The sequence below is a fragment of the Gossypium hirsutum genome, chromosome D13 (assembly GCF_007990345.1).
Source record: "Gossypium hirsutum isolate 1008001.06 chromosome D13, Gossypium_hirsutum_v2.1, whole genome shotgun sequence".
NCBI classification, from domain to species: domain Eukaryota; kingdom Viridiplantae; phylum Streptophyta; class Magnoliopsida; order Malvales; family Malvaceae; genus Gossypium; species Gossypium hirsutum.
In genome coordinates, this window is record NC_053449.1 from 62,103,724 (window position 1) to 62,114,435 (window position 10,712).

The 10,712-nt window shown below is 35.5% G+C and overlaps 1 protein-coding gene across 1 annotated transcript; it reads left to right on the forward strand.

Annotated features, from left to right (window-relative positions):
• The first annotated feature begins 2,226 nt into the window (after nt 1-2,226).
• LOC107937183 (uncharacterized) lies at nt 2,227-2,871 on the forward strand. Its single transcript, XM_016870029.1, has one exon. It carries the CDS (start codon nt 2,227-2,229, stop codon nt 2,869-2,871), a length of 645 nt encoding a protein of 214 aa, XP_016725518.1.
• The last annotated feature ends 7,841 nt before the right edge of the window (nt 2,872-10,712 follow it).

The window sequence follows — 10,712 nt, forward strand, 5'->3', positions numbered from 1 at the left end:
TTTCAATAATATACCCTTACCCTCCAAGATAAGTTTTGAACAATTGGACTGATGTGGACCTTATTGTAGTTTCTAAGTCCTCTCTAGAGTAATGCTCAATGTTAATTCTCTATTTTTTTTGTCCCTAAATAGTGGGATTCCTTTTGTAAGAGCTTATGTTTACTCTTTATCATTTCAATGAACATCAATGAAGATGCATTTTGTCATGGTCTTTTTATTTCCATTAGCTTCGTAATTATCCCTTCTCTTAATATCATCTCCCTACATGTATTTCATATCATTCCATAACATTGTGTGTGTTGATTCCAGTACTTTAATGCTCCTATATAGTTTCCTTTCCTATTCACCTGTCAGGTGCTCAGATATCTATGGTATGAATAATCCCGTTACAAGTCCTGAAATTAATTTCGAGAAAGCTATTTGTTTATAAGAATTTGAAGCCGAAGAAAGTGCTGAAGATTGTGTCTCGTCTCCTGACTTACTGAGAATGGTAGAACAAGAAGAGAAACAGATTCAACCCCATCAAGAGTCTATTGAGACAGTGAACTTGAGAAGTGAAGAAAAGAAATAAGAAGTGAAGATTGAGACTTCCATTTCAGAGAACACCAAACGAAATTTGATCGTCTTGCTCTGTGAGTACAAAGATGTATTTGCCTGGTCGTATCAGGACATGCCAGGGTTGAACTAGGACGTGGTGGTCCACAGGCTCCCATTGAAACCAAAATGTAGGCCCATTCAGCAGAAGTTAAGAAAGATGAGACCGAAAATGCTATTAAAGAGAAAAGAAGAAGTCAAGAAACAATATGATGCTGGCTTCTTACAGGTCTCTAAATATCCGGAATGGGTAGCTAACATAGTGTCGGTATTGAAAAAAGATGACCAGGTACAAATGTGCATAGATTATCGTTATCTGAATCGAGCAAGCCCCAAGGATAATTTTCCTTTGCCACACATCGATACGTTGGTGGATAACACGACAAAACACTCTTTATTTTCTTTTATGGATGGTTTCTCGAGTTATAATCAGATAAAGATGACTCCCGAAGATATGGAGAAAACCACATTCGTGACAATGTGGGGAACATTCTACTATAAAGTGATGTCGTTCGGATTGAAGAATGCTAGGGAAACATATCAAAGAGTCATGGTGATGTTGTTCCATGACATGATGTATAAAGAAATAGAAGTTTATGTCGATGATATGATTGCCAAGTCCCGAAGAGAAGAAGAGCATGTTGGGAACCTTAGAAAGCTGTTCGAAAGATTAAAAAAGTTCCAGTTGAAGCTTAACCTAGCCAAGTGTACATTCGGGGCTACCTCAGGGAAATTGCTAGGTTTCATTGTTAACAAGAAGGGTATTGAGGTTGATCCAGATAAGATAAAGGCCATACAAGAACTGCCACCTCTGCGTACGCAAAAAGAAGTCAAAGGATTTTTTGGAAGGTTAAATTACATTGCTCGATTCGTTGCTCAACTTACCAACCAGTGTGATCTAATTTTTTGACTCCTTCGAAAGCATAATCCGAGAGAATGGAATGAGGAGTGTCAAATGGCCTTCGACAAGATAAAATAGTATCTGTCTAATCCTCCGGTGTTGGTACCGTCAATTCTTGAAAAACCCTTAATATTGTATCTGATCGTGTTCGAAAACTCAATGGGTTGCATACTGGGGCAGCATGATGAGTCAGGGAAAACAGAAAAAGTGATTTACTACCTCAGCAAAAAGTTCACAGAATATGAGGCAAAGTACCCGTCAATTGAAAATTTCTGTTGTGCATTGGTCTAGGTAGTTTGAAGGCTCAGACAATACATGTTGTATCATACAACATGGTTAATTTCAAAGTTAGTTCCATTAAAATACTTGATGGACTCACCCGCACTCTCAGGGAGAATGGCGCGATGGTAGATCCTATTGTCTGAATATGACATTGTGTATTGAGCCAAAAGTCGATAAAAGGAAGCGAGATAGCTGACTTCTTGACAAGTCGAGCAATGGAGGAATATGAGCCACTGAGATTTAATTTTCCAGATGAAGACTTGATGTGCATTTCCGAAGGTAAATCATCAAAAGATCAATCATGGAAGATGAGTTTTGATGGGGCATCGAACGTATTGGGGCACGGGATAGGAGCAGTCTTAGTGTCACCGGAACGAAACCATTATCCGTTCACTGCCAGATTGAATTTCTTCTGTACTAATAACATAGCAAAATATGAAGCTTGCATCATGGGACTTCGTGCAGCTATTGAACGGAAAATAAAAATCTTAGAGGTGTATGGGGACTCAGCGTTAGTGATTTATCAAATTCGCGGAGATTGGGAAGTGAGAGATTCAAAAATAGTTAATTATCGCGATCTCGTGGTGAAATTGGCCGAAGAATTCAAAGAAGAGACTTTTCACTACTTCCCACGAGAAGAAAACCAGTTGGCTGACGCCCTGGCCACCTTGGCTTCAATGTTCAAAGCAAATGGAGAAGCAGAAATAATACCTCTCCAAATAAGCATATATAAGGTCCCCGCACACTGTTTTAGTATTGAGAAGGAGTCAGATGGACGGTCATGGTTTCATGACATCTTGGAGTACAATAAGAATCAGAGGTATCTCGAGCAAGCAAACGAGATTGACAAGAGAACAATCAGGAGAATGGCAGCTGGGTTTATTCTTGACGGGGATATCCTATACAAAAGAGGAAAGGATCAAGTTCTTTTGAGATGCGTGGACACTGCGAAAGCCAAAAGAATACTTGAGGACGTCCATGAAGGAATTTGTGGAACGCATGCCAATGGGTTTACTATGGCTAGGCAGATTATGAGACTTGGTTATTTTTTGCTGACGATGGAAAGGGATTGCATTAGCTACGCACGAAAGTGACACAAGTGTCAAATTTACGGCGAGAAAATTCATGCATCTCCTTCCCCCCTTCATGTCATGACTTCTCCATGGCCTTTTTCCATATGGGGCATGGATCTTATAGGGTCAATTTCCCCAAAGGCCTCCAATGGGCATCGATTCATTTTTTGTGGTCATAGATTACTTTACACAATGGGTAGAAGCCGCTTAATTTGCTAATGTGACGAAGACCGTAGTCTGCAGGTTCTTAAAAAAGGAGATCATATGTCGGTATGGTTTGTCTAAGAGAATCATTTCAGATAATGCTTTGAATTTGAACAACAAAATGATGAAAGAAGTGTGTGAGCAATTTCAGATAAAGCACCATAATTCCTCACCTTATCGCCTAAAAATGAACGGAGCTTGTAATAGCCTGATTTTAGGCCTAATCGGAACAGTGGTTTCAAGACCACAAATCCGACGAGAAAAAAAATGTAATGGCCGGAATTTTCAGAGGTGTCGGAACGGTGATTCGAGATCACTAAATTCGATAAATGGGTAGAAAATATTATTAATTTAGTAAGTATAAGTTAAATGTGAAGTTAGGAAAATTTTTGAAATAGTGAATAGTGCACTAGAAATAAATATTAAAATAATTAGAATCGAAATGAGGTATCAAGACCTCGAGGATTTTAAACCGAGCCATAAATATTTTTATAAATATTTATGAAGTGTTAAAAGTTAGTATTAAACTTTCGTTAAGAAATTTTAAAGTTCCGATAATTAATTGAACAAAAAGGACTAAATTGTAACAAATGCAAAATTTTGGGAAATGATTAAATAGCTTAAATGATAAAAGGAAGAGGGCTTAAAAGGCAAATAGACCCAAGGTCTATTTGGGCTGGACAGCAAAGGCATGAAACCAGTAAGAAAGTAAGAAGAATTAAGGGCAAAATTGGAATATTGCAAATTTTGCTTAATAAAGTTAGGACCAAAGTGGAATTATCTAGATTTCTCTTCATTTTTCTGAATTCTCATCAGCTAAAAACACCATGGAAGGGCTTCTTCAAGCTGGTTCTTCATATTTTTATTACAAGTAAGTTCAATTCTTGACTATTTCTTGAAATTATTGTATTTTTATGACTTTTACAACTAGGCCCACTTGTTAAATTCATTAGTTTTTGATTTTATGAAAGAAGTTGAAAGTTGATATGAATATGTGCTGGAATTATATGATGATTTAGCATGAAATTAGAGCTTTAAATTGTTCATATGCTGATTTTATTGAAAGAATTGAATAGAAAGTGAATGTTTGGGACCTAATAGTAAAAGAGTTTGAAGATAGAGTTATATGTGGAAATTCTGAATTTCAATAGTTGTGTAACAACTTATAATGTCTAGGTAAAGTATTAATTGAGAAAATTAGATTAATTGAGGGGTTAATTGAGAAAGGACCGAATATTATAAACTGTGAAATTTGGGGCAAAATGGAAATCAACATTTTGCACTAAAGCAGTTTGGACAGCAGCAGTAGTGTAACTTTGAAAAATCACAAAAAATTTTAGAAATTGAATTAGAGGATGAATAAAATATGAAACTAAATCTTATTGAGTCTAGTTTCTTATAAAAGAAACGGTGTAAGCAATGGAATTGTAAATCATGAGATATAATAGATTTTGTGAGACAAGGTCAGAATGAATTTGGATTCCCCTGTTCTGACTTTGGAAAAGCATTAAAAATTGTAAAAAAAAATTATGAGTTATAATTTATATGGTTAGAATACTTTAATGAGTCTATTTTTAGAAGAAACAAACGAAAACATCATCTGAATTCTGTACAATGAGATAATTAATTTTTAGTGAAGAGTGGTCGGAACTGTCAAACAGCAAAACAGGGGAACTTTAAAGAATAAACTGTACTATTTGGCAAAACCAAAAATTCTGAAAATTTTATGGTATGGAGATATGTGAGTCTAGTTTTAGGGAAAATTAACGTATCTTAATTTGGAGCTCTATAGCTCCGGATAAAAATAATTTAGTGACTCTGACTCGGATAAACAGTTTTGAATATACATGTGAGTGAATAGTGAAATTATAGCTAATGTTGTTTAAGTGTGTTATACACATTAAGGATGTGGACTGGAGAGGAGGAGGAGGAAAATTGGGAAATATATGAATGATTTGTGTATAATTGGTCATGGTTTAAGCTCATGTGTGAAAATAAAAGTTTCATAGTATGTGTGTATGGTATATTCGGTTTATGATTTGGCATGAAATAATGTCATGAATGGTTTATGAATTAACACATGTTGGTAAGCCTGATACATGAATAAATGTTATGCTCATCCATGCTTATAATGCTTATGCTATACGTGTATTTGGCTAACATATTTGGTGTATATGCTTAGACTTTGGCCAAGTAGTGGCTAGATTATGCCACGTTAAAGTTATAAGTTATGCATTGAAATGGTTTATCGTGTGGTTAGTTCCAAAAAGAGTTATGTTTAAATACACTAGCTTGCAACTATAGTTGAATGATATGCTTATATCTTGTGTGATGTGCATAGAAACAAGTGTGGAAAGATAATGAAATAATAAGTTCATATGGCTGAAATTTAATGATTAAATGTTAATTTCATGAATTATACAATGTATGATGAAATGTATTTATTTTTGAAATGAGAATAAAATAAAAATGTGAAAAATCAAATAAATGATCAAATTAAGCGGAACGCCGGATTTGAGTACTTCTGATCAAGAGATAAAGTGATAAGTGGTAGCTTTAGCTACACTTATCTGATCAAGTGAAAAAGTGATAAGTGCTACACTTATCTGATCAAGAGACAAAGTGATAAGTGGTAGCTTTAGCTACACTTATCTGATCAAGTGAAAAAGTGATAAGTGATATACTTATCTGATTAAGTGACAAAGTGATAAGTGTTAGCCTTAGCTACACTTATCTGATCAAGTGAGAAAGTGATAAGTGGTAGCCTTAGCTACACTTATCTGATCAAGTGACAAAGTGATAAGTGGTAGCCTAGCTACACTTATCTGATCAGGGACAAGTGATAAGTGATCATACGTAAGACCATAGTTATACTATGGCAAAGTGAAAGTGAAGTACTCAATTTTCCGTAACCGTTCCCTAATTTGATTAAGGATGGTAAGTGACAAATGGGCCCAAAAGAATTAAAGTAAATAGATAAGTGGTAGTGTATTTATATCAGGACGATGTTGTTATTCAAGCTAAAGTGATATTTTCATTGCAAAATTGAGAATTTCATAAATGTGTTATTAAATGGTATAATCAATAAACATTGAGTTAAATGGTAAATATGTATTAGTGTTGAACTTGATGTCATTGAATTGTACGTGAATTAAATGGAAATTGCTAGTGATATGATCTAAATTGTGAGCATGAGAAATTGCGAATTGAAGGAAATGGAAATGAAGCATTGAATTGCATGAGTATGTATCGGGTCTCGTAAGCCCTAATTATTATGATTATAACATTTTGAGGATATACTGTGAAAAGTTATAGGAGCATGTTAATTATTTTGAAAGTTTTAATTTAGATAAAATTTTATAACTCGGTTAAATACGTTTACAAGTGCATGTGTTTTGGTGATGCCTCATACCCTATTCCGGTATTGAATACGGGTAAGGGGTGTTACAGAGCTGTTGAAGCAGCCAATAAAAACATTAAGAGAATTATCGGGAAGATGACTGAGACATATAAAGATTGGCACGAGAAGCTACCATTCGCTTTGTATGCATATCGTACCTCTGTGCAAACATCCACGGGAGCAACTCCTTTCTCATTGGTCTACGGAATAGAAGTCGTTCTGCCTATCGAAGTAGAGATCCCATCCCTACGCATCTTGATGGAGACAAAATTAGAAGAATCAGAGTGGGTTCGATCTCGATATGATCAGCTAAACCTTATTAAAGGGAAACGCTTAAAGGTAATTTGTCACGAACCGATGTACCAAAAGAGAATGATCACGGCTCATGATAAAAAGGTGCGACCAAGAGAATTCCGTGAAGGAGAGCTTGTACTAAGAAAGATCCTCCCGATACAAAAAGACTTTCGAGGAAAATGATCACCAAATTGAGAAGGGTCATACATTGTAAAAAAGGCATTCTCGGGAGGTGCTCTGATTCTTACTGAGATGGATGGGAAAGAATTGCCTAATCCAGTGAACTCAGATGCTGTGAAGAAATATTATGCCTAAAAAACAAAAAAAAGAAAAAAATCAAGATGAAAATATGAAAAAGGCGTCTTGATAAACAAAAAGATTAGGATGAAAACCCGAAAGGGCATCCTAATGAAGCAGATTCGGACTTAAAGAGCAAGACGACCTGAACAAGGAGTCGAATGGCGAGATTACAATATTTGAAGCATTCTCAAAAGCTCAAAATCTTCTACACAGGAGGCCATGCTCGAAAGGATCCTTGACAAGGAAACGTGGAGAAGTTCATGCGTTGGATAACTAGAGCATTTATGGCCATTGAATTCATTTTCCTTTCTTTATGATGCTTTCTTTATTTGAACTATTCATTGTCAATTTTCTTTGTTTGTTGCTTTTGAAAAATAAAATTGAATGGAGGTATTTTCTTTCATGCCTACTTTGCCATTTCTTCATGCATCTCGTGTTTGATTCATTTAAATGATAAATAGTAAGATGACATACTCTAAACAAAAGGAATGTTGAACATTATCTGGATAAGAATTTGACAAGTACAAGGGCCCCAAAGCAGGAACAAAGTTCAACAAAGGGGCAGGAAGGTGATATACGAAGAAATGTGGGTTACTCACCAAACTTGAAGATGAGTACAAAACTTGAGAGAAAAGTCAAAGATTGAAGTAATGAATGCAGTCCCTCACAAAAAAGGGGCCATGTGACAAACGGCCCAGGGTGCATGGCATGATCATGTAGGTATAAAAGCATTTAGGACAAACACGTGCATATCATGATAACATTGTACATGACATATACAGGTATCCCAGTAGAGCCAGGAACACTGAGAGAAAGCTGCACAGAATCAATGAAGAAGAAGGCTTTTAGTTTCACCTAATTTTTTTGAAACCATGTTTCTCTTAAGAAATATTTTTCAGTTTCTGTTTTTTTTTAAATCAACTCATAATGCAAGAGGTGAGTTGAGCCTTGGGCACACGCCGAGGTATTTCTTAATTTCTGTTTTTTCAAAAATCAACTCATATTGCGAGAGGTGAGTTGAGCCTCGAACCATGCCGATGTATTTCTTTTAAATTTCTGTTTTTCAAAAAAAATCAACTCATGTTGCGAGAGGTGAGTTGAGCCTTGGACCATGCCGAGGTATTTCTTTTAAATTTCTATTTTTCCAAAAAATCAACTCATATTGTGAAAGGTAAGTTGAGCCTCGGGTCACATACCGAGGTATTTCTTTTAAATTTTTGTTTTTCAAAAAATCAACTCATATTGCGAGAGGTGAGTTGAGCCTCAGACACATGCCGAGGTATTTCTTTTAAATTTTTATTTTTCAAAAATCAACTCATGTTGCGAGAGGTGAGTTGAGCCTCAGGTCACACGCTGAGATATTTTTTTAAAATTTCTATTTTTTTTCAAAAAAATCAACTCATATTGCGAGAGGTGAGTTGAGTCTCGGACCATGCCGAGGTATTTCTTTTAAATTTCTGTTTTTCAAAAAAATCAACTCATATTGCGAAAGATGAGTTGAGCCTCGGACACATACCGAGGTATTTCTTTTAAATTTCTATTTTTCAAAAAAATCAACTCATATTGTGAGAGGTGAGTTGAGCCTCGGGTCACATACCAAGGTGTTTCTTTTAAATTTCTATTTTTCAAAAAAATCAACTCATATTGCGAGAGGTAGCCTCGGACACATACCGAGGTATTTCTTTTAAATTTCTGTTTTTCAAAAATCAACTCATATTGTTAAAGGTGAGTTGAGCCTCAGGTCACATGTTGAGGTATTTTTTTTAATTTCTATTTTTTTTCAAAAAAATCAACTCATATTGCGAGAGGTGAGTTGAACCTCGGACCATGCCGAGGTATTTCTTTTAAATTTTTGTTTTTCAAAAAAAATCAACTCATATTGCGAAATGGGAGTTGAGCCTCGGACACATACCGAGGTATTTCTTTTAAATTTTTGTTTTTTTTTCAAAAAAATCAACTCATATTGCGAGAGGTGAGTTGAGCATCGGACACATAATGAGGTATTTCTTTTACATTAATCAACTCATAATGCTAGAGGTGGGTTGAGTCTCGAGCCGCACACCGAGGTATTTTCAATTTCTGTTTTTCAAATAAAAAGAAATTTTTGGATAGTCGAACAAAATTCAGTGTTTTTAAGTCTTTGCTCTATCCCTTTTTCACAGCGATGAGCAAAGAGGGGCAGCTGTAATCACTGAATTTTATCCGAGAAATTTTGTGTTAAAAAAATTGCATTTTAACCCTTAAACTTTTTCAAAATTACATTTTAACCCCTAAACTTTCATAAAATTACATTTTGACCCTTGAACTTTCTCAAAATTATCTTTTGACCCTAATTTTTTTCAAAATTACGTTTTGACCCCAAAATTTTTACTACGCTTACATTTTGGTCCTTCTGGCAGCCACCAGTACAAGTTGCACTTGCAACGACGGCAGCCGGCCTAGGGCATAGCCTCATCTTCCCTTCCTACTTGCTACCTGCAAAAAGAAAAAAAATCAACTATAAAAGGAGTTTAAATCCCCAAAATGAAACCCCCAAAAAAACAAAAAAAAAGACACAACAAAAATTTCAAAAAAAACAGAAAAAAGAGAGAGCTTTGCGAAAAAGAGAGAAAGAGAGGAGAAAGGAGAAGAAGGAGGAGACGACGGCAGCACCATGGCATCGGCGGTAGCAAGCGGCTGCGACGCAGGCGACGGTGAAGGCTAGGTTTTGAGGAAGAAGAAGAAGAAGAAGAAGAAGAAGAAGATGAAGAAGAAGAAGAAATGAAAAATGAAAAAACAAAAAAAATAAAAAAATAATAAAGCACGACCTGACCCGACCCGGTCTAGCGACTCGACCCGCAGCAGCCAATCCAGCAGCTACAGTCAGCCAGTGCCCAGCGGCCCAAAGAGCAACCCAAAAAAAAAAAGCAAAGCAGAAAAAATAGAAGCAGGCCCAACAGCAAGTGCAGACCCAGTGCAGCAGCAGGCTCCAGGCCCAGCGCAGCAACAAACCAACCCAGCAGGCCCACAGCGCCAGGCCCAGTTCGCCCAACAGCCCAGCAGAAAAAAGAAAAAGAAAAGAAAAGGAAAGGAAAAAAAAGGAAGAAAAAAAAAGGGGCCCAAGTTGTGTAACCCGTTCGACCAAGCTCGTATTTTTGGACCTTTTTCGGTAATTTTGTTTTATTTCACTTTTAATTTAATGCATGTATTTTGATGACATTCGGTTTTTAATATTATTGGTATTTTTATGCATTTTTATATTTTTGTATTTATGTTTTAAATTTAATTTAATTCTATTTTATTTTATTTTAAATAATTTTAGTAAATAAGGCAACGAATCGATTTAACATTAAGCCGTTGATTTCATCACTATGTTGGGTGAATATTATCGGTTTGTGTTAGATACGAGACGCCCTTCTAAAAATTGAGAAACTTAAAAGTTCTCGTGTTTCAAAAATTTCTGTGTTTTTGATTTATGTTTTCTTAAATTTTATTTTAAAAATTTTTAATAAATAAGGAAACGAATTGATTTGACACTAATTCGTTGATTTCATTGCTATGTTGAGTGAATGTCACCGGTTCGTGTTAAATACGATACGTCCTTAAAAAAAATCGAAAAATTCTTGTTTCAAAAAATATTCATGTTTTTTAAAAAAATTCCAGTGTTTCAAAAAATATTCGTGTT

What these genes read in the sequence shown, in the direction of transcription:
- LOC107937183 (XM_016870029.1), top strand. Translation starts at nt 2,227, where the DNA reads ATGGGACTTCGTGCAGCTATTGAACGGAAAATAAAAATCTTAGAGGTG.